General features: G+C 42.2%; 1 protein-coding gene and 1 non-coding gene across 14 annotated transcripts in view; both read right to left on the minus strand.

Moving 5' to 3' along the window:
• LOC105463461 (doublecortin like kinase 2) overlaps positions 1–24,956 on the minus strand; it is a 184,394-nt gene that overhangs the window by 29,698 nt on the left and 129,740 nt on the right. For 8 of the 13 annotated variants that reach the window (XR_976344.3, XM_011710545.3, XM_011710539.3 and 5 more), the window contains 3 exons: positions 9,408–9,483; positions 8,399–8,507; positions 5,650–5,707 (listed from right to left, as the gene is read on the minus strand). Coding sequence is in view for 11 of the 13 variants with exons in the window: in XM_011710545.3 (XP_011708847.1) it covers positions 5,650–5,707; positions 8,399–8,507; positions 9,408–9,483 (243 nt within the window). In the remaining 2 variants the exon portion in view is untranslated. Of the gene's footprint in view, positions 1–5,649; positions 5,708–8,396; positions 8,508–9,407; positions 9,484–24,956 lie in introns of those variants that run through there. The other 5 variants (XR_976346.3, XM_011710540.3, XM_011710542.3 and 2 more) reach the window with 2 other exon arrangements.
• On the minus strand, positions 21,295–21,357 carry LOC112423458 (U7 small nuclear RNA). Its single transcript, XR_003013937.1, has one exon. It is a non-coding gene; the product is annotated as a U7 small nuclear RNA (small nuclear RNA).

Raw genomic sequence — 24,956 nt, forward strand, 5'->3', positions numbered from 1 at the left:
CCAGCAGTGTTACCTTTCAAATATCGCAGCCACATTTCCTCCACCATCACTCATTAGCCTACTGAATTCTACTTGACAATGGCTAGTATTCTAAGCACAGAGTGAATGTTTTTGTTAAAACATGGGCGCTGTTAGCCTTCCTCAACCTCTTACTGTCCCTGTAAAATTGTCTATGAAGGAACAATCCACTTTTGAAACTAACCATCATCAGAAGCAAAATAAAAGTACTGCATAAAAATCCTTACAGACATTAGCTATTCCTTGTGCAACCTATATGTAGTCTTTGTTTCTAATGTGTAAAAAAATGCTCTAAATTTTCCAAGAGAATATTTCTAAATATAATACGAATATCACTTTTGTCTTGAGCCATATTGAACTTACATTATGCAATCATCTACCATTATTTATGTTAAGTGATTCATGATTCTAACTCCAAATAATTTACATATGAATCATCTCATGGCAGTGTTCCACAGTTCTGTATGAGAGTAAATGACGAAACTGCTAACTTGGCAAAGGACACTGCCTTATCTTTGGACATGGTGATTTTTAACATACAAACAGAGAGGGATGGGGGGGTATACCAGGAGACAAAGCAACTCTCTCAAACCAGACTAATCATCTTGTCTCAACCCATTCCAGCCCATAAAGCAGTCCTTTCCTCTGTGTTCTCCATCTCATTGAACAAAACTGCTGTCCCAAGCAGAAACAGGAAGTGCACCCTGATTCCTTCTTTCCTCCTCCTCCTTGTGGGTGGATAATATACCCATAGTCACCAATATCTGCCCAGTTACCTCTTTGGTGGCCTCTGAATCCATCCATTCATCCATTCAGTTCTCTCTGTTCCTCTTGCTAATCCCTTACCTCGACTTCTAGGCATTTACACAGGTAGCTTTCTTTTATTTGAGACAGAGTCTCATTCTGTCGCCCAAGCTGGAATGCAGTGGTGTGATCCCAGCTCACTACAACCTCAACCTCCCAAGCTCAAGCAATCCTCCCGCCTCAGCCTCCTGAGTAGCTGGGACCACAGGTGTGCACCCAGTTAATTATTTTTTGTAGAAATGGGGTCTCGCTATGTTGCCAGGGCTGGTCTCGAACTCCTGGGCTCAAGGAATCCTCCCACGTCAGCCTCCCAAAGTGCTGGGATTATAGGCATGAGCCACCATTCCGGTCATAGGTTTATCTGGAACTTTCTTCATCTACTTCTTGGCAAACTCCTATGTACTTCTCAGGACCAGATCAGATGGCCCCTCCTCTAAGTCACCTCCCCTGCTCACTCACAGCTGGGTCAGGTAGTCCTGTTCTCACAGCCCCATATCACAGCTCTCATCCCACCATCTTTCAACTGTTTGTGTGCTGGTCTCTAACCCTCCGGAACTGAGAGCTTGTGGAGGTTTTGGTTACCTCACTCTCCAGCAACTAGCACAGTTACTAACAAACAGTAGGTACCAAAGTGTTCATGTTAAGGAGTAGACACATCACGCACTGCACTGCCCACATGGCTTCAAAGCTGGCGTCTGTGTTGCTCAGAGCACACTGCTGAGGAAAAAGTGGTGAGAGAGAGAAAATGTACAAATCACCACGTGAGATTTCTGTGGTAAACATACGTAACAGACTGAATGATGGATACCCAAAGACATCAAGTCCTAATCGCTGCAACTTGGAAATATTACCTTACTTGGGAAAAGGGTTCTGCAGATGTGATGAAGGGTTCTGTGGTGGAGAGATAACCCTGGATTGTCAGAGGGAGAGGGGTAAATGCCACCACAGATGTTCTTAGAGAAGCACAGGGAAGTTTCACACAGACAGAGGAGAAGGCAGCGTGAAGATGGACGGAGACTGGTGGGATGTGACCACAACCCAAGAATACTGATAGTCACGGGATGCTCAGGGGCAAGGAATAGATTCCCCCCAAAACCCCCAAATGAAGCAGGGATTTTTTACTTTCAGCCTCCTGAACTGTGAGAAAATATTTTTTCGTTGTTTTAAGCCACCAAGTTTGTGGTAATTTATTCCCACAGCCTGGGGAAACGAATACTTCCAAATATACTTCTGGATTTATGTCCTGCCCGGGCCCATGTAGATGATGGATGCAAAACTGTATACAGCAGGAAGACAAAGAAGGACCACTTCTAAGCACCAGAACCGAAAGCTCAGGGCTTTGTACACTGTGAGAATTCAATAAATATTTATTCAGCATGAAAGAGAATATTAGAACTGGAAGAATTCTTAAATTTATAAATACCCTAGCCTTCTCCAAAGCCTCTATAAATCTGTCCCCAACACAGCTCTTGTCATAATCTCCTACTGAGAAGGGCCCAACATGCTTTCTGTCCTCTGGGCCTTTGCTCAGACTGTTCTGATCACCCGGTAGGCCGCTCTTTGATTGCTGCCTACTGAAACCCTCCCTTCCCACTGTTCCTGCTCCAGCCCAAATGCTTCTTCCCCTGTAGCGTCTTCACTGGTCACCTACTTCTCTCCCACGTGCTTCCCCTGAACTCCAACATTCTTTGCAGAACTGGTATTAATATATATATTACCCTATTCTTAGCACAGTGTCTTGCAGACAGAATATGCACCAAAATTTAGGTGACTACATTAATCTAACAATGCCAGTGCATATTAAGAATGAACAAACAGAAGGCAAGAGAAAGCAAGAATGTTTCCCAAGTTCATATTACCTGAAGAAATGAATACATTAAACTCAGAGAGAGAACACAGATCAGCCAATGTACAGGCTGTGTAACCAAACAGCCCAAAATTCCACTCACAGCTCTGTCTCTGTGTGGCCTTTTGAAAGCTATTTAATCTGAGTATGTTTCCTTATCTGTAACACTGGTGCATCTGTTTTTCAAGTCATTAAAGGTAATGTGCAAAGTTCCTATATATCCAAGCGTGGATAAATAATACATTTTAACAAACAGCAGATATCATTTTCAGCATTATTAATTTTCCGTATACAGCAGGTGGCCAATACCCCAAAATAGTGAGTGAATACCACCCCCTCAAATTAACAAAAATTCTCTATAGAATTTTTTTCTAAAAATAAAATATAATGGGAAAAATCAACTTATTTGTAACTAATCGAGTTTTAAAATTATAATTTTATACAGTCTTAATGTGGAAATAGTTGTTTAGATAAGCAAAATGTAAAACTGGAAAAAGTATTTGATCATGCATTATAAAAATAGAATGACATTCAGAGACTAGAAAAAATAAGATCCAAATGTTAGAACTCACTTATCCATTTGCCTCAGCACTTAGTGTACCAGACTAAATTTTCTGCATACAAACACCTTTTTTTTTCCCAACCATGGAAACAGCTGTTTAAATTTTAATCAGGTAACCCATGTCCTTACCATAGCACTTTTTTTTTAACTGTTTTGAAAAGAATTTTAATATCGTTCTATAGAACCTGGCTCACCAAACTATGACACATTCTGCTTAAATTGCACGCCACCAAATGGAAAGCAGAACACTTACACATATGGAGAAAAGGCTATTACAGTGAAAAATAATAGTTACATTGCTAGAAGAATAAGTAAAAGCCCATCGAATTATTTAAAGAAAATTAAGGGAAAGGAAACCTCACTTATTCAAAGGAAAAGGGGCATTTTGCACAGTTTATGCTTCAGTAATTATCACAGTGTAGTTTAAAAAAAAAAAAAAAAAAGGAAATGACAAATTTGCCTCCTGGATTTTCCATTCTGGAGTTCTGAGAAGATTTTTCTAAAACATTTGAGCAGAATATTCTACATTTCCTGTTAAAAAAACACTATTTTGTAGAAGTCCAATGAAGACTAGTTTAGGAGTTCCATAACTATAAAATGACAACTATCAGATCAAATCCTGCTAATTATAAATTCTAAACTCCTCTGGCAGATTAATAATGTTAGCAGTTAACATGTGTTGAATTCTTATTATATACTAGCACTTCTCTGTTTTCCATGGCTTAATTCAACCAATTTTCACAATAATCTTATGTTCTAGGTGTCGATAATAACCACATTTTTTTTTTTTTTTTTTTTTTTTTTTGAGACAGAGTGTCGCTCTGTCGCCCAGGCTGGAGTGCAGTGGCCAGATCTCAGCTCACTGCAAGCTCCGCCTCCCGGGTTCACGCCATTCTCCTGCCTCAGCCTCCCGAGTAGCTGGGACTACAGGCGCCCGCCACCTCGCCCGGCTAGTTTTTTGTATTTTTTTAGTAGAGACGGGGTTTCACCGTGTTAGCCAGGATGGTCTCGATCTCCTGACCTCGTGATCCACCCGTCTCGGCCTCCCAAAGTGCTGGGATTACAGGCTTGAGCCACCGCGCCCGGCGATAATAACCACATTTTAAAGGAAGAAATAGAGGGGTTAAATAAATTTTCCAAGAAGAGGCAGAGCCAGGAATACACTTTATAGAATCTGGCTTTAGAGCAGCAGTGTCCAGCATAAATATACACCATGATCCATATACAAAACTCTAACCAAGAACCACATTAAAAAGCAAGATTTTTAAAATTATAACTTAATGTATCTAAATATTTTCATTTCAACATGTGATCATATACAAAGATATTAATGAGGTATTTCACATTCTTTTTTTAGTACTAAGTCTTCAAAATCTGGTGTGTATTTTACACTTAGCAGCCTATCTCAATCCAGACTGGCTACACTGAAGTGCGTTACAGCTGCATACGACTGGTAGCTCTGGTGTTGAACGATGCAGCTCTACGGCTTGTTCTCTTGATATGCTACCACAATGGCATCTAAAAAGGTCTTTGTCATCGCTGCTATAGAATATTTATTTTTTCAAACATAGTTAAAGTATCAGTAACTGTAGCAGCATTTTATTGGTTGATCTTTTCCCAACCCCAGATAGAGAGTGGGACAGAAGAAAAAAGTTTATCTTATTGAGGAGAGGATTCTTCACAGCATCTCTGCTCATCATGCATCAGCTTCTATTCCAAATATCTTTCCAAGGATGTTTGTCCAGCCAACACCCCTGGAACACAGAGATGAGTCTCTCTTACAGGCAAATGGCAGATTTGTTTCCTGACCAGGATAATGAAAATAATATTCTCCTCTGAGGCAAAGATTGGGCAGGATTGCTAGCATCTCCTCCTAAGATTGAGAGTTTCCTAAGCTCAGAGTTCCCCAGCTATGACATAAACGCATTGTGTGTAAATCAGCCAACTGGGCCCCTCTGCCTCACTGCCATGGGACTTGGGAGTTAAGGGGAACCAATGCAAGCGTGAAGCTCATGCTACCTGCTGTGCCACGAGTAACAAATTCCTTTGTCTCTGACTCAGAAATCTTGTGTTCTGCTGGCCTATATGAAGCTGGAAGGCTTTGTTAGCTTGCCAGTAAAGTCCCAGGTCCCTCACAGTTCCTGACACACCTTTTCAGTGTTGTTGGATATTAAAATAGGTATCTCCCAGAGGAAAGAATTTACATTTTCTAGTTAGGAACAAGATCAAATCAATTTCCTGTTTTAGGATTAAAGTTTCTGAAAAATAGCAGGAATAAAATAGCTTGACTGTTTTTCCCACTATTACTGGGGTCTACTCCTGCTGTGAGAGTCAAGTTCCCACTTAAATTCCTTCATCACAGTAAACACCTTACCAAGGTACTCCAGTTTCTTTTACAAAGGAGTTATGCATACTATACCTTTCCACAACATTTGGCTTTGTCTATAATCTTTAGGGCAAACTCCTTTCCAGTGGACCTATGGAATAATCAGAAGAAGACCATTTAAAGACATAAATCAGATACCATCATTCCTGTTTTCCTTCTTTTTTATACTTTAAATTTGTTTTGTTTGTTTTTTGTAGAGACGAGGTCTCATTATGTTGTGTAGGTTGTTCGTGAACTCCTGGGCTCAACTGATCCTCCTGTCTTAGCTTCCCAAAGTGCTGAGATTACAGGCGTGAGTCACCACACCTGGCCCATTCCTGTTTTCTTCTATAGCACAAACCCAGGAAGGAAAAACTTGGCTCTTCCTCTGTGCATTAAAGAAAATATCTAGTGGAGTCAGGGAACAAAGGTACTCCCAAAGTTAAAAACAAAAACAAAGCCAAACTATATGTTAATTAAATATTCTTTCATGAATATTAACTATAATATTAAGTAACTCATATTTAAAGTATTTCAATTCTGTTACATAAGGGAGAGGCAAGAAATATTTTTCTATATGTAAATCTCAAAATAGTTCTCTTAGGAGACAGAATAAAGTTTTAAAAAGTGAAATTAATGAAAAATTTTATTATCAATATATTTTTATATTAGTCCATTAATGACACTAGTCTATAATTCAAAAGTGAAAAGTCCCCTGACTTTCATTATTTCTCAGCCAAAACTTCAGCTAGGATCTGATCTGGTACCATGTTAGTCACACCTTTAAATGCTCTTTCCTGGCACTAGAAAGATCATTCACATGGGTAAAAGAATCTTGATGTTATTATTTATTTATTTATTTGAGACAGAGTCTCACTCTGTCAGCCAGGCTGGAATGCAATGGTGCAATCTCAGCTCACTGCATCCTCCACCTCCCAGGTTCAAGCGATTCTCCCTGCCTCATCCTCCAGAGTAGCTGGGATTACAGGCACCTGCCACCACCACCGGGCTAATTTTTGTATTTTTAGTAGAGATAGGTTTCACCATGTTGGCCGGGCTGGTCTTGAACTCCTGACCTCAGGTGATTCGCTCGCCTCGGCCTCCCAAAGTGCTGAGATTACAGGTGTGAGCCACTGGGCCCAGCCACTATTTAATTTTTAATCACTTTTAAAATAATTTAATTTGAACATGCCAAAAATGTCTTTTAGTATAGAAAAACCATTCAATAAAGAACACCACGGTAGTCGTAGAATACACTCATTCTCTCAAGCACAGCTGGATTTGCCAGGTGGTCATAGTACACACTGATGAGGCCTGGCTTGGAAGAGTCACTTGTCCTTAAACTGTTCTCCCTATAACAAAAACTAAATCCTGCCTCAGATTTCTGACCAGTCTTTAAAAGTCATACTTCAGATGTTTTACTTTGTTACTTAGGTGGCAGTCTGTGTATTAGAGCTGGGTAAAAGGACTCAGAGAACAAGGCATTACCTTGTATACCGATGTAAGGAGCACTAAAGCTTCACTGGAGATGTAACAAAATGGAAACACTGTAGTTACCAAAACTTTCTGGAAAAGTCTCCAGAAATGATACAAATTATCACTTAGAATGGGAAGGACAGCAGCCTATAAACACCAAGACTCTAATCTGAACCAAGACTCTAATCTGACTCTTTTCTGGTTTGGAAATTGTTTATAAAAATTCTGGAATAGGCAAAACTAGGCTGATTGTGATTTTTTTTTTCTTTTTTTTTTGAGACAGAGTCTTGGTCTGTTACCCAGGCTGAAGTGCAATGGCACGATCTCGGCTCACTGCAACCTCCGCCTCCCAGCTTCAAGTGATTCTTGTGCCTCCCAGCTTCAAGCGATTCTTGTGCCTCAGCCTCCCCAAGTAGCTGGGAATTCAGGTATGTGCCACCCAATCTGGGGTTTTTTTTGTTTGTTTGTTTGTTTGTTTTTTGTAGAGATGGGGTTTCAACATGGTGGCCAGGCTGGTCTTGAACTCCTGGCCTCATGTAATCCACACACCTCAGCCTCCCAAAGTGCTGGGATTACAGGTGTGAGCCAGCCCACCAGGCCTGGCCTGATTGTGATCTTAAACAGAGTCAGAGCTCATATATCCTAAACCACTGGAATATTCCATCAAGTATTAACTGAGAGGGAGGATTACTGTGGGAATAAAGCGATTTAATACAAGTACAGACTGAGAACAACGCTTGACACAGGTAAATACAGGAGATGTTCTTAAAAACGACTTATTCTTGTCATTCCTCTCTGGCTCATGATGAGACCCTTATATATATATCTCAGCCCAAATGCACATAAAACAGTTTTATACTCTATGTATATACATACTATATTCTTCCTGTAGGCATGCAAAATGGCCGATCCTGGCTGGGCACAGTCACTCACGCCTATAATTCCAGCACTTCCGTAGGCCAAGACAGGAGGATTGTTTGAAGCAAGGAGCCTAGGACCAGCCTGGCAACAAAGCAAGACCCTGTCTCTATTAAAAATTTAAAAATTAGCGGGAGGCGGAGGTGGGAGAATCATGGCACCCTGGAGATTGAGGCTGCAGTGAGCTATGATGGTGCCACTGAACTCTAGCCTGGGTGACAGAGTGAGATCCTGCCTTTTTTTTTTTGGAAAAAAAAAAAAAAAAGGGAAAGAAATGGCTGGTCCCAATGGCAGCCTCAGGGAAAAGGAAAGAGAGACTTTCCAGAAGGGCCTTTTTAAAATTAAGAATAAACTCCAAGGAAAACTGTATCTGCAGATAAACAAAGAACTATCCTCACTGTCCACTCACCTGTCTATACACTCTTTGACTACTGCAAAATTGCCATCACCAATGACCTTTCCAATTTTGTATTTCTCAAGGAGAGTTGATGACTCAGAGCATCTATTTCCATTCACACCTGCAAAAAGGATAAATGCAAATTCTAAAGAAAACATCAGCATTTTATACTGATTCCGACATATTTGTAAAATAGTAAACTGTGATGCATTTATTTCTAAATCTATGGTGAAACTAAATAAAATATCTGGGCACATTTCCTAAACAGAACACCCGAATCATCAATTTCCTTTTGACTTTGTTGGTTGAAATCAGAAACCTACAATCAATAAACCTAACAAATCCCTGAAACATCAGGTGAAATAAGTGCTGAGCCTTAGGTAAAAAGGGTATTTCACTAAAACTTATCCAACCTTTTTTGTCGATGTTCAAGAAAGGGGCAGGGGACACAAGATGACAGAAAAAGAAAAAAATAACAAAGAAAGGAGAAGAAGATGGTGGTGGGAATTTAATCTTCAAAATGTTCAAGATTTCTCTTCAAGATTTTCTAGTAGAGAAAACTGTTAAGAGCCCCAGATAAGATAGATGTCTTGTTAAGGCTAATTCCTGGCTCAAAGCTTTCTCAAAAAGGTATGTCGGGGGAGGGTTAAGATCGGCCCACTTCCCACTACATGTCCCAGTGTCCAGCACACAGAAGACACCAAATCAAGAAAACACAGTTTTGTCATCTAATTGAGAGAAAGGAAATATATTTAGAAGTTGTGAGCAGATCACCACAAAAATAAAAGAAGCCCAAGTCTAAAATTTGAAGCTTCAATAGCCTAGTCAACGACAATGAGATTTTTCTTTATCTTGAAGTGACCCCCATCCCCACCTCTTACTAAGGCCAAAGGGGCTGATAGGTGATGTGATCACGTCCCTCTTTAGGAAGGCTGTAATTTAGCACAAGTGAGTTTTAGGTGAGCACCAAGTTCACGTGCATAATATCCTTTACCAAAATAATGATCAGATTGAGAACTACCTTCAGGGCTCATGCAACGGTCAAGTTCAGGTCCACCGTTTACATTGGAAGAAGATCTGCCGTGAGCAGAAACCTGCTGAAAGAGGAGAATGACCATTATTTGTCAGGATAATTCACAAATCTTTAGCTAACTAATCTATTGACACAGAAAATGCTTACAGAATGTAAAAACATGTCACAGAAACCGAGGAGGCGTTCCCTTTCTTCTCATCTCACCTCTCTCCTTATGAACATCACACTAATGCATTTCTTCCTTAGATAGTTCATTCAGATTAGACACAAGAAAAATCATCATTGTTGCCTTTTTTTGAAATTATGTTATTTTTTACTTCCATAAAAGGAATTAAAAGACTCTATGGCATCACAGCTGGACAAGATAGTTATTAGTGGCACAATAAGGCTTAGAACTATAGAGAATTCTAATGGTTCCAGGTTAAACACGTGACTCCTAGGAGTTTAATCATTTTATTTCCTCATGATAAATGATAACTGATGGACAACTGCAATTTTTCAAAATTTAACTTTTTTGTTGTTGTTTAATTTTTAGCTGCTAAAATTGGAGGCAACTCCAAATTGATAGCACTCTGTGGCAGAATGTTTAAAAAGCTACAGTGTTTAAAAACAATGTCCAGAGAAGGGATGTAAAAGGAAAGCCTAAAAGAAAATCATACCATTCTCTGTTCCATTCCCCACCCACGGCCGCCACCCTGGTCCAAGTCCTTCTCCAGCTACACTTGGCATTGCATCAAAGGCCTCTTTAGTTACTCTCCGTCTCTCCCATTCCACATAGTATTGCCAGAGAAATTTTTCCTGAGAACAGTTGAGATATCACCTCTAGGATTAAAAAACCCCAGTGTGTCTTTGTTACCAACATAATAAGTAACTCCAAAATCTTCAGCATGGCATTCAGGCCATGATCTGTCCCCTGCCTACTTGTCTAATGTGTTTCCCACCACTCGTTCTGATGCGTTTCATACTTACAATAATTCAATTTGCTTTTATCTTTCCAAAGTTACTTAAACTTTCAAGTCTTAATTTTCTCCTCTGAAAATGGAGATAGTAGCAGTGTCCAACTCAAAGATTTGCTAGAAAATAAAAATTAGCTTATCCCTGTAAAATCACTTTGTGTCTGACATGTAACACTAACTCAATACTAGTTTATCAGTGCCTTTTTTAAAATCATCTAGCAGAGAACCGTGAAATGAGTGATTAAGAACGTGGGCTTGGTGCGGTGGTGCACACCTATAATCCCAGCACCTTGGGATGCCTTGACGGGTGAACCACCTGAGGTCAGGAGCTTGAGACCAGCCTGACCAACATGGTGAAACCCCGTCTCTACTGAAAATACAAAATCAGCCAGGTGTGGTGACGCATGCCTGTAATCCCAGCTACCTGGGAGGCTGAGGCATGAGAATAGCTTGAACCGGGAGGTGGAGGTTGCAGTGAGCTGAGATCGTACCACTGAACTCCAGTATAGGCAACAAGAGTGAAACTCCTTCTCAAAAAAAGAAAAAAAAGAATGTTTGTGAACTGTTGAATGTAAACGGCCATAAGAGACCTTTTGCTAAATAAAAGACAGGGTCTCACTCTCTTGCCCAGGCTGGAGTGTAGTGATGCAATCTTGGCTCACTGCAGCCTCCACCTCCCAGGCTCAAGGGAGCCTCCCACCTCAGTCTCCCAAGTAGCTAGGACTACAGGTATACACCACCACACCCAGCTAATTTTTGTATTTTTTGTAGAGACAGGGTCTCATTATGTTTCCCAGGCTGGTCTCAAACTCCTGGGATCAAGCCATCTGCCCGCATCAGCCTCCCAAAGTGCTGGAATTATAGGCGTGAGCCACCATTTGGCCTGGCCAGCTAAATTCTTAATGGGAATAAAGATGAGAACATGATTTTTCTGGAAAGTCATATCTCAGAAGATAAAAAGATCTCTGCTGATCACGGCCTGCCCCAGAATAAAGTAACGGGGGAGGTGGAAAGTCAATGCTCAGGAAGCATGGTGGACAGTGACCAGTGGACCCACATGCAGTGGACCCACATGTCTTATCTCACAGCCCAGGGAAACACAGCCCCACATGGTCAGGCCACAGGCAGCTGGGTCAGGCAAGGTCACTGGGCAGGAGAACCACCTCCTCTCCCAGTACTCAGGCCTCAGGACTTTGAGCAGAGTGCAGGTCCCCACACCAACTGCTGAGGTCCTAAGACCTGTACCTGGGTCTCTGCTCTCCCCGAAGCCTGCTCGTTCAGATGTCCTGGAAGCAGGTAATGGTCCTGCAACAAGTCCTGTTCTTGAGCTAATCTGGGTAAGCACTGGGTTACCGCAAGCTTATGTGTTGTCTGAGTCAAGGACACTCATCACATCGGGAGGGGCTGAAACACAGGCATTTCTACTTCAATGTACATTTTCACGTGGATCAGTAACTAATCGAAGTGTTTATCACTTGAGTTCCTGTGGACCATTGTAATGTTCCCAATGTTTATTTTGATTAAACCTTCACTCCCACCCTACCCAGATGCCCTGTACAGCTCAGCATTTACAAATCTGGCATGTGTTGGGATTTGTGGGTGACATTGAGCAGGGAAAGAGACCAGGAAACAGGACAACTGATGGAAGGCTGGTCTCCAGTGACTAAAAGACAGTGGCACCTGGGCTGAAGCCTTGAGCCTCAGAAGGAAAAGGGGGCCTTGTGGCAGCGGGAGAGGGGGAGGGGGGAGGGAGGGAAAAGGAGAGAGAGAGAGAGAGAGAGAGAGAACGAGAGAGCACAAGAGCGAGCATGGCATGGGGCCAAGCAAAGGGCCACTTTCAAGTGTACCTAACAAAGTCTCCACTAAATACCAGGAAATGCAGCTTCTTAGCAAACAGTAAGGCTAAGGACATTTTTCAAAGCTGTCCAATTAGTATTTTTTTAAAAGGTGTTAAGCCTCAAGCATTAAAACAAATAAACAATTATGTAGCGTTAACAGGGATGGCTTATCCAATTACTTAACCAAATATGCTCATTTATTTGAAAATATGCCTTTCCTAAAGAGAAGAAAAAAACATGAAAAAATAAAAGGGATAATTTTATTATAGTGCAGCTGAACAGAGAAACATAATTAGACACAGAGACAATTTTCTTTCTCCCTCTTCACTCCTCTGTAAAATCTACAGCAATGACTTGTGCTGTTTTAAGGGATAAGAAGATTAAGACACATCGTTATTACTGCTCAGATGTTTACAATCTAATGAGGAGGGACAGGTGCACCTAAACTTAAAACCGTCAGTGAAACCTCTGCATTTCAGGACAGGTGCTGATGGTTACAAATGACTCTGAAGAGCCGTGAGAGGGAGCCATTTTGCTACAGCACAAATCTGAGCTTGCGTTTGAATTGCTCAGCTAGGAATTCAGTTCATCGGACCTCCCACTAATGAAGCCTGGCTTTCCAGAGGTAGAAGAAAAGCTGGGTATTCAGCAAGATCTCTGAACAGATCGCTGGCAAATGTGAAGCATCTATTGTTAAATATAAGGCAAAGCATTCCCAGTGCCCTGAGAAACATGCAGACAAAGAGCAATGAAAACACAAGAAATAAAGCTATGACTTCGCACAATTCTCATCATTTCCTTTGCAAAATTTGTATATTCCCTTGTCTCCTGTAAATGAATTACTCTCTTAATGAAGCAAGAATTAAATTAGTACCAGCAAGATCAAATACAGCATTTAAGATTAAACCTGTCCCATTTCTATTGTCAAACTAACAATTTCTATTAAAATCTCTTAAAATGCTAATGAGCATTCCTGGTTCCATCAGCAACTATGATGCTGAGACAGCACAAAGAAAAGTGCCTAGATGCTGTATGCTAGCAAGGTCCTTCTCCATAAAGCATAATGGATGGCAGCATTTACAGTTTTTCAGGACACCATTCATAATTACCAATTGGTTCAGAGACAGCATTGTGTTTGACAGTGGCAAGGGGGCGGGGGATATATTTCCTAGTGAGGTCCTGATTCTGATCGGCCAAGGAGGGAGGCTGACAGGAGAGAACCTTGAAGATATTGCTGAGTGTCTTCTCTGGGATCTGGTGCCCCTGCACCACCTTGCTACTTCTCTGGCAGCAGTGGCTCCATTTTTATTAATAAGCAAGGAAGGGAAATGTGCAAGAATCCTCTTCTGCTAAAAACTTCTTTTTTTTTTTGAGACGGAGTCTCACTTTGTCACCCAGGCTGGAGTGTAGGAGCATGATCTCGGCTTATTGCAACCTCTGCCTCCTGGGTTCAAGCGATTCTCCTGCCTCAGCCTCCCAAGTAGCTGAGATTACAGGCACCCACCACCATGCCCGGCTGATTTTTTTATATTTTTGGTAGAGACAGGGTTTCACCATTTTAGCCAGGCTGGTCTCGATCTCCTGACCTCAAGTGATCCGCCTGCCTTGGACTCCCAAAGTGCTGGGATTAGTTAGAGGTGTGAGCCGCCTGTAACTCTTTTAAAGTTTAAAAGAGTTAAACTTTAAAAGTTTTGAGTTTCATTCCACCACTGAGTAATCCGTTCTACAGCAGGTACCAGGTGGGTGTCCTCCCGGCTGCTGAGAACTCTTTTAAAAAGACTTGAAAACAGAGCAGAAGACGCTTTACAGTGCTCTCAACTGCTAGCATTTAAAGGTATTCATGGCTGATTGCGGACATCTGATGAAGAGCAACACTCCACTTTTCTACATTTTTAGCCAGGGAGTTATGTCAGAGGGTCCTATGTTAAACTTCTTTGATAAGCAGATTACCACAAGTTCTACAAATCTGAAGTTTAAGGAGAAATGTTAAGTACTACACTAAACTGTTTTCTGTTCTGAAATAGACAAGTCTCGAAAAAAAAGTAGCAAGAGTGATTCCTTACTGCATTATCGCATATGACTGTTGACTTGAGTATAATGCTAGCTACCCTTGTGCTATATTGGTTTTCCTCCATGTTCCTGGCTCATAACTCCCACAGCCCTTGTTATAATGTTGGGATGCTTTAGGCCTCAGAAAACAATCTCTCTGACCTTCTCCTGCCCTCCTTTCACCTGCCTAAGGCAGGACTCAAATCTGACTGCAGTCATAAGACTCTCATTCCAGAGGAGGTCCTGCCCCGTACCCTGAAGCGAGGAATGCTCTACAAAGAGGCTAAGAAAAATCAGAACAAACCGACTTTGCTGGGATTAGGTCATATCCCTTTTTGTCCAGTCGTATTTCTACAGGGTTGTCAATCATGCCTATGTAATGAAGCCTCCATAAAAATCCAAAAGGACAGGGTTGGGAACGCTTCTGGATAGCTGCATATGTGGAGGTTTCTGGAGGATGGCATGCCCAGGGAGACCATGGACGCTGTGCACGCCTTCCCCCATACCTTGCCCTATGCATCTCTTCATCTGTATCCTTTGTAACATAATATCCTTTATAATAAATTGGTAAACACTTCCCTGAGTACAGTGAAGTGTTCAGTGAAATTCAAATCAATCGAACCCAAAGAGGGGTCATGGGAACTCCAACTTGAAGCTGGTCATTCACAAGTTCCAGAGGCCCAGACTTGCCACTGGTGTCTGAAGGAGGGGGTAGTTTTGGGGACTGGGCCCTCAACCCATGGGATCTGATGCTCTCTCCAGGTAGACATTGTCAGAATTGAATTGGGAGGACACCCACGTGGTACCTGCTGTAGAATGGATTACTCACTTAGTGGTGGAATGAAACTCATCCCCCACATTTGGTCACAAAAGTCTTCTTCTGTGCTTATTGTTTTTTTGGTGTGAGAGCAGAGCAAAAACATGGTTTGAGAAAGTTATTCCCTTATATATATATATATATATATATTTTTAATAAAAGGACAAATGAACAGAATCTAGGAAATATTTGTCTGTAGTGAGTTTCTTGAGTGTGTTTTGGAAAATGGCATCACAATTCAAGTGGTAAATGGTCTACTATAAGGGTCAAGTCAGAAACATTTTCTTCCTTTTTTTTTTTTTTTTTTTTTTTTGAGACACTCTGTCACCCAGGGTGGAGTGCAGTGGCGCAATCTCGGCTCACTGCAACCTCTGCCTCCCAGGTGTAAGTGATTCTCCTGCCTTAGCCTCCCGAGTAGCTGGGATTACAGGTGTGTGCCACCATGCTTGGCTAATTTTTGTATTTTTAGTAGAGATGGGGTTTCATCATGTTGGCCAGGCTGGTCTTGAACTCTTGACCTCAAGCGATCCACCCGCCTCGACCTTCCAAAGTGCTGAGTTTACAGGTGTGAGCCATCGTGCCCGGCAGGTCAGAAACATTTTCTATGAAGGAGCAGAAAGTAACATTTTAGGCTTTGTGGGTCACAGGTTCTCTGTGGCAACTCTCTGACTCTGCTGCTGGAGTATGAAAACGGTCATATGTGAACAGATGAGCATGGATATGCTCCAATAACATTTATTCAGAAGAACAGGTGATTGGCTGAATTTGGGCAGCAGGCAAACTCCTGGTCAGCAAGAACTTTCTTAGGAAAGCTTTTCCTCCAAGATAATTCTTGTACTTTTAAACTCTAGAACAGAACAACCTTCAGGGTATGGTTGTTGCTATAAAGCAGCCATTCTCTTTCCTCACATCTTAGAATCACATAGGAAGATTTGAAAAATTCTATTGTCAATCTGAATCCCAAATTAATTAAAGAATCCCAGGTACCAGGATTTTTTATTTTTTATTTTTTTTTTATTTATTTATTTATTTTGAGACGGAATCTCGCTCTGTCACCCAGGCTGGAGTGCAGTGGCCGGATCTCAGCTCACTGCAAGCTCCGCCTCCCGGGTTCACGCCATTTTCCTGCCTCAGCCTCCCGAGTAGCTGAGACTACAGGTGCCCGCCACCTCGCCCGGCTAGTTTTTTGTATTTTTTAGTAGAGACGGGGTTTCACCGGGTTAGCCAGGATGGTCTCGATCTCCTGACCTCGTGATCCGCCCGTCTCGGCCTCCCAAAGTGCTGGGATTACAGGCTTGAGCCACCGCGCCCGGCAGGATTTTTTAAAAGCTCCGCAGATGATCCAACATGCAGCCAAGGTTGAGAACATCAGTGGAGGAAGTTTCTGGCAGCAATTTTAATTAACTGTTCGGCTACCATAATCTGTATAAGTTCACTCTGTCACTCTAACCACTGCAAGTCATCTATAGCCAAACAACCTTGCCTTTGTAAGAAAAGGAAACAGGACACCCATATGGTTTACTGAATCCTACTTTGTACCAAGTCATGACGTGAGTATTTTGCATTGAATGAGTTAGGCATGATCATCATCTCCATTGACCTGTGAAGAAATCAGAGCTCAGAGAGGGTATGTAACTAGCCCATCACCACAGCAAACGTGGAACCAGAATCCAAACCCAGGCCTGACTCCAGAGCCCAAGCTTCTTGGCAATTCTCACACTGTCCTATCCTCTAAGATTACGAGAAAAGTCCTGCAAGCCTATTAAACCAACTAAAGGAAGTCACCCAATTCTAGACTTGCTGATCAAAATATACACTATGGTATATTTAGAACATGTTTTATGATTATATAATTATAGTAACATTCCTGTAATTCAGTCACATGATATACAAATTGATAAATTCACAGCCTTTCCTCACACAGAATTTAAGGTAAATTTTTTCTTTAAAAAATAATTCTGAAGTATACTGAATTAAAAATATACACTAGATAGTACCTGTAAATAGATTTGTATCATTGGCATTTTTGTGGGTTTTTTAAACATTAGGAACATCGTTTCCACTAACGAGAATGAAATCCAGTGTAAAGTATTACAAATGCTGAATTAGGAATGTGTTCAAGAACAGAAACCTTTATTATTTTCATATTGGATTTCTGATAATTTGAAATACTTCAGTATGAGTAATGAGATATGAAAACAATCGGAATTAGCACCCAGAGGCTGGTAACACAGCCTGCATGGTTAGACTTGGTTTTGTTTGGCAAAAACAGTGGCACTTGAGACTTGTGGTTGGTTAACAATGGTAAACAGAATCCACTGTCTGTACATGAATATGGTTTAATACAACAGACAGCTCTACAGTCTATCAAAGGGGCAGCATGGAACGCAACTCCTGCTGTTCTGTTCTTCCAAAGACAGACACCACCACAGCTGACTACATGGCCTGTCAAAACCAGCAGAGAATCTCATCGCACCCCTCTGAGTAAGCCTTTCGAGTAAGGTGTTGGCTTACCGGATTCTTACTGGATTGTGACCAACAGACAGGTGGTGTGACTATGCCTACTTGCTAAAAATACCTGCATGCTTTCACTGTGAGGTTTCACTGATTTCTAGGATGCCAGAGTGATGAGACAGGTGCCTGCCTCTTCAGTTATAACTATGGAGGCTACTACAAGCAGCCACGATGACAATCTCTAAGTCTTTTTTTTTTTTTTTTTTTTTTTTTGAGACCGAGTCTTGCTCTGTCACCCAGGCTGGAGTGCAGTGGCCGGATCTCAGCTCACTGCAAGCTCCGCCTCCCGGGTTTACGCCATTGTCCTGCCTCAGCCTCCCGAGTAGCTGGGACTACAGGCGCCCATCACCTCACCCAGCTAGTTTTTTGTATTTTTTTAGTAGAGACGAGGTTTCATCGTGTTAGCCAGGATGGTCTCGATCTCTTGACCTCGTGATCCGCCCGTCTCAGCCTCCCAAAGTGCTGAGATTACAGGCTTGAGCCACCGCGCCCGGCCAACAATCTCTAAGTCTTTAACTCCCTCCAATTACCTATAATGCACTACCAAGAAGAATTTCTGGGCCCACTTTTATGAATAATGGGGCATTTAAGTTTAACACATGTGCCAGTTGCATTCAACTGAAATTCTTACAATTGATCCTATTTATACACTTATTTACTTGGTAAATCCTCCCTGCATCCTCAGAAAGATGGGCTTCAGTCCAGGTGAGCCATTTACTTCCCAAATGCACCAGATTTCACTAGCAACTACAATGTGCAAATCATTGTCCTCAAAGTCTGAGATGCGTTATGACTTATTTTGTTAGGGCACTTCAAAACTGCTTAGCCCCTCTTTTGGTTTTTATTCTACAAAATCAATTACATGGAAAGATGAAGTCACTACCCATCTCTGGGGTAATGAGAAGTGGTCAGTTTCTTAGTACTGAAGGTTATCAACTAGTCTTAATTACAAAAGAAAAGCCAAAGCTCCCGGGAAAAGCAAAAATGTCTAAGGTCAGCAGCTACTGTGGATTTACATTTCACAGCTTCGAAAAGAAGTGTTCAAGTTCAGAAGGTCGAAGAGTTACATTTTAGCTCTGCCAATCAGGATGAGATACTACCAGCCCTTTCATCACACTTCACAAATCTGGAAAATCTTTCACCACTAGCAGACCCAGGAGACATCATCAGATAAAATATCAGCACATCAGACAGTTCATAATCTCAAGATGTTGGATAATGTTTCACATGTACTTTTTTCTTCCTTCTTTCAACCGGCAAGAATGCTCACAGCAGACAGCCTCCAGGCATACACTTCAGCATCAAAACACGAAACATTTTATCCCTCAGTGTCCACAGATGTGCTGTGACTCTGAAGCCTTAAGTTACTACTGCCTTAAAAGTCTTAAACTGGAACATGAATGATGAATTAAAGTTCAGGGAAATGCTTTCTTCATCCATCTGGCAGCTGATGACACATTTACTACTCTTTATTGCCTATCTGTCCCAAAGAAAATGCTGTGATTTAAGCATAGCAAATATTCCTATGGGAAAAGTTATCAGCTAGATTGAAGAGACTCCGAGGAACTTGCACAGAGGGAACAGAAGATCATAGGCTGGGGTCAAGCAGAAAAATGGAGAATCAGGAAGACGAGCACATTAAAAGAAGCAAACGATGTCCGCTGGGGTGGGATTCTAGGATTTGAAGAGGACGAAAAAGAATGAGTAAGGAGTCATCAGTCTGAGGAACAAAAGGACTGGAAGGAGAACAAAGCAATAAAATTGATGGGGTGAGACTCTGGCAGCCCTCAAAAAAGAGGATGGACAGGAAGGTTGGAAAGGACAGGATGAGGAAGCCGGAGCAGCCCAGGGCAGAAATTCTGAGTGGCTGATAAAGAGACAAAAATGGAGAGAAGGCTGGTGTGACTGCCAGACTCCACAATAGCCCTTGTGAGCCCCACCTCCTGTTTTTCATGCCCTTGTGATCAATCTCCCCATGCTGAATTGGGCTGGTGTGTGACCACCAAGATATTATGGAAGATACGGGGTCTGGCTTCCAAGGTTAAGTCACAGAATGGACAGCTTCTGTATGGCACTCTCTCTCTCTCTTTCTTATCACTGGGTTCTGGGGAAAGCCACCTGCAGTGTTCTGAGGAAACTCAAGCCAACTTATGGAGAAGTCCACATGGCGAGTAACCGAGGCCTCCTGCCAACAGCCAGCACCAGCTTGCCAGCAAGTGAATGAGTGACCACAGAGGGGGATCCTCCATTCCCAGCCAAGCCTTCAGGCAGCTCCGGCCTGGGACGCATCTTGACTGCAACCTCATGAAAGATCTTGAGCCAGAACCACCCAGTGAAGCTGCTCCTGAATTTCTGACCCATCAGAGCTGTGTGAGAAAATCAATTTTTTACTTTTGTTTTAAGCTGTTAAGTTTTGGGATAATCTTTTTCCTTTTTTTTTTTTTTTTTTTTTTTTTTTTTTTTTTTTTTGAGACAGAGTCTCATTCTTGTCACCCAGGCTGGAGTGCAATGGCGCGATCTCGGCTCACTGCTACCTCTGCCTCCTGGGTTCAAGTGATTCTCCTGCCTCAGCCTCCCAAGTAGCTGGCACTATGGGCACTATGGGCAGGGGCACATGCCACCACACCCAGCAAAGCTTTTTATTTTTAGTAGAGATAGGATTTCACCATTTTGCCCAGGCTGGTCTCAAACTCCTGACCTCGGGTGATCCACCCACCTTGGCCTCCCAAAGTGCTGGGATTAAAGGCGTGAGCCACCGTGCCTTGCAGGAAAACCCTTTTTTTTTTTTTTTTTTTTTTTTTTTTTTCCTGGAGACAGAGTCTCGCTCTGTTGCCCAGGCTGGAGTGCAGTGGTGTGATCTCGGCTCACTGCAACCTCCGCCTCCTGAATTCAAGCAATTCTCCCACCTCAGCCTCCCAGGTGGGATAACCTGTTTCTAACAGAGTCATTTATAGATTACTGATAGGGTTGGAATATGTGAAGAGGGCAGGAAAGCAGAGATGAAGGGAGAGTTGAGAGGAAAAGCTGGTGATAGAAAAGCAGAGGAGGTAATAAAATCTGGAGTCTGACTTCTCTCACTTTCTCTTTCCTCCTTGTACACCACTGCGTGTTAGTTTTTTGTAAGTGAAACTGCCTTTATGTGAAAATGGAACCTGGAAATGCCAAGGTTTATGGTAAGAAAGAATAACAAGGCTATCCTAACTGCTTTCTCCATATTTAATCAATCTCAATCCTGTGCGGCAGGTCCTATTAATCCCTTTTTTCACAGATAGGGGTGATGTGACTTGCCCAACGTAAAACAGCTTAAAAGTGACCATGCCAAGATCAAACCCAGGCACTTGGACTTCACGTGCTTTTTTTCCATTTTTAATTTTAAGTCGGAGTCCTGCCCTGTAGCCCAGGCCAGAGTGAAGTGGCAGGATCTCGGCTCACTGCAACCTCTGCCTCTCGGGTTCAAGGGATTCTCCTGCCTCAGCCTCCCGAGTAGCTGGGATTACAGGCGCCCACCACCATGCCTGGTTAATTTTTGTATTTTTAGTAGAGATGGGGTTTCGCCATGTTAGCCAGGCTGGTCTTGAGCCCCTGAACTCGTGATCCCACCACCCTGGCCTCCCGATCCGACCACCCTGGCCTCCCAAAGTGCTGGGATCACAGGCATGAGCCACCACACCTGGCCCTAAATGTTTTAATAGATTTACCTGCTTGGAGTCTTCTGGTACCACCAGAAACCCCACCAGACAAATTCTAAAAGGGCTGTCACATTTCACATGCTTTTGATCACCATCCTGTGTCCGTTTCCAAATGGAGGAGGCAGCAAAGGAGGGAGGGAGCTCAGGTCTCCCAAAGTGCTGGGATTAAAGGCGTGAGTCACCGTGCCTTGCCAGAATAACCTGGTATAGCTGCACACCAGGGGGCACCGTTCCCACCTTAATAATCTGGCCCAAGTAGACCAAGACTTTTGTCTTGATAACCCTCAGCTTAACTAGAATAGCTCGGAATAATCACAAAAAAACTTTAAGCATTAGAGGACAAAAGGAAAATAAACCAGAGTCTCAAGGAGCTTTGTAGCCTCGTAACAAAGGCATAGTATAACTTGGCGTGAACTGTCCTTACTTCAGAAGTCCCTGGGCTCCCCATGTTCCCGGCTGTGGGAGGCAGGCTGGAGCCACTGAGGTGAGAGAGGCTGTGTGTGGCCTGCAGAAATGCCTCCTCCCTAGGTGACCATCACCGGGAACAGCCCTGACCATCAGGAAAGCCAGATTCCCTAAGTTCAAACAGAAGCAAAGCCAAGTTATAATACCTAGGAGTTAGGTTCTGGGGAAGAGGCCTAACAGGGACCTGCTGGGTGGCCTTATCCTTTAATAACTAATTTTACCAACTTTTGGTCTGATCATGTTGTTTCCAATCATTTAAGAAGACTGGTCTTGCTTTCCCACCGCGTCCTTGGGGCTGGTTGTGTTTATGAGCGTGGGCTCAACACCCAGCTATGCCACCATACCCACAGTGTGACTTCATCACAGGCCCACCACAGAACCTCATCCCACATCCCTGTAACCCATGTATCTGCTGAACCTGGACTATGCTAATTCCAATCTATACCAATCTTGACAATACTCAGCTCCACTGAGTACTGTCTTCCAAAGAAAACCAAAAACCCTAAGTTATTGTGAACTCTGTGATTTTACTAAAGCTTTATGAGGTTAGGTGAAAATAATGGGCACAGTGTAGACAGTTTTACTTTCAAGAAACTCCCATTAGATACCTATTAACATGCTTTTCCCCCAAGCCTCTCAGGAAAAGTTGCCACCAGGTATTTTTCTCTGTCTTTCCACCCCATTCACCCAGCCTCCTCCCTAGCCCCAGGATTTCCTCCCTCTTTTTCCCACACCTCCCCACCATTCCCCTCCCAATCTCTCAACCCTTTCTCATGTGGAGCAAATGTGTTACTCAGGAGGCTGAGACAAGAGAATCACTTGAACCCGGAAGGCGGAGGTTGCAGTGAGCCAAGATCGCACCACTGCACTCCAGCCTGGGTGACACAGCAAGACTCCATCTCAAAAAACAAACAAACAAACAAACAAAAAAAAATACACACAAAAAAAGTCAGTTTCTCTATCTTGAAGACTAAACAAGGTTTGAAACTACTTCCAGTTTTTACACTCTATGGTTTTAGGTAACTACTGACAAAAACTCTTTTATGACCAAAACTTTAGTCAGGTTCCTCCGAGTCCTCTGCTTGACTAGGCCCAACCTTGGGTTTCCCTCCCTGTCCCTGCAGAATCCAGGCTGAGGTCTGAGCAAGATTCCTGTTAAGTCAGTTTAGGGAAAACCCCCTGTACTTGCTGTCTGACTCTGATGTCAGATCAGCCCAGCCTGCCTTCAGCAAGCCTATCAAGTCAGTTGAGCCGGAAGCCTCTTAGGCTGGATGGTTCCTCTAATACTCTTCCATCTGCTGATTCCTACCCTGCTCCTTCATTATAAATCCCCACTTTTCCTTGCTGGAGCTGGATTTCCTCTTTTCCTCCCTGCAAGGCTCTACTACAGTGGTCTCTATACCATGTGCCAGGGACCACCCCCACTCTTTGAATAAAGTCTCCCTTATAGTCTTTAACAAGTATCTGGAATAATTAGTGTTTTTTCTTTAACACTACTTGAACAAAACAAATATATAATCAAGATACCACTAACTCTCAGTTGTCCTAATGTCTTTCAGTTTTAGGTTTAGAACCTTAATTACTTGGTCGCCACCCTATTTCTTACATGATCACCTGCAAAAAAAATTATTCACAAGTTGAAGAAAGCTTTGCTTCTGCTACTGGCTTTTGTCCAGCCCCTCAAAGAACACAGTCTTAGCAGAATCATCTTCCTCATAAGAGTACTAAGAAAACTACGAGTACTTTTTGTGGAGAGCAGGGTAGATTGTCTATTTTTTATATCTTTCTTAATGAGCAAACCAAAGGGCCACTAACAATCCATGATCAGAGATTAAACATATCATCCTATTTTCATTTTCAGTTCTTTCAATGCCCCCACCAAAATATTAAAATAATTCCCAGACATGGATACAAAGAGGGAAACACTGTGACAGAACATCAAATTCTGCTTACCCTTAACCTTATTTAGTTCCCCAGTGAATAAAATCCAGATAGTAAAAAAACCAGCAATGCCAAAAGCTGTGTCCTGGCAGCTAGAGAGACTGTCAGCTCCTGCACATGCTGTCCTGGCTCGGTCTGCTTGCTTTTATCAATTCTCTGATTCTCTGGAAAAAGATTATCTATCCCCCAAGGCCATTAAAGCATCTAACTAGGATAAATAGTGGTAACGAGTTCCTGCCCATGAAAAACAATCCTCCATTCTCAGACATTCCCTCTTAACGATCTTAATAAGTGATTTTAAATGAAGGGAAGGGAAACGCATAGTGCTAACACACGGTAATTATCTGTAATTCCTCATCTGTCATGCCATTGAATAGAAAAAAATAAGTTGGTGCCTGCAATGACATCAAAATTAGGGTATTTGGTACAGTAAAGTAACCTGACTAAATTGCATTATTTAAAAAGCAGGTTTTCATCCCAATGACAATATATACTACAGATTATGGGAACTGTAATGAGATGAAATTTCCATAAGGCAGGACCCATGAGAATAGGCAGTAGTTAGAGAGCTTTGGGATTGTGGCCTAAAAGCTGAATCAGTGTGGCAGAGACATTAGTTACTCCTGTTTAATGTAAAATTCAGTGGTTTTACATCAGCATTGAAGTAAAAGGGCAAAAAATACACTTCCTAGCCTTTTAGTTAGGTTTTTCCGCAAGTTAACAGAACTATATTTCTAGCATTTTAGAGCTCATTTAAAATCAAAAGTCCTTGTTTCACAAATAAGAAAAAGAAAACCCAGAGGAGGTATCACAGCTGTTAGCAAAGCCCACAGGCCTCAGGCACAGTGGAGGAGAACAGGGGGTGGTTCTGGAAAGATGACTGTTCTTTATCTTACTTATAATCTTATCTTCAATCTTGACCAGTAATCAACATTTCCCTTAATGAACAAATTAGTCTTCATTCCTCTTGGTGTGAATAAGTAATCCTTGAGCATTTACTGTGTGCTAAATGCTGGGGTTACTATAATAATTACGATACACCTAGCATAGAAGGAACAATTTTACTTAATGTCTCAGCAATAACACAATTTATTATGTCTTTAAAATTCCATTAATCTTCACAAATGGGAGTGATCCTGCACAAGTATGCGTGCATCTGTGAAGTAGGAGGTGTGTGCACAGAATATTAACATGTATTTCCTTGAAATGGTTAGCTGTCCTGTCCTGAAGCTATAGTTGTAATTACTAATAAGCAGCACCAACTAGCC

Source organism: Macaca nemestrina, chromosome 3 (genome assembly GCF_043159975.1).
Source record: "Macaca nemestrina isolate mMacNem1 chromosome 3, mMacNem.hap1, whole genome shotgun sequence".
Taxonomy (NCBI): Eukaryota; Metazoa; Chordata; class Mammalia; order Primates; family Cercopithecidae; genus Macaca; species Macaca nemestrina.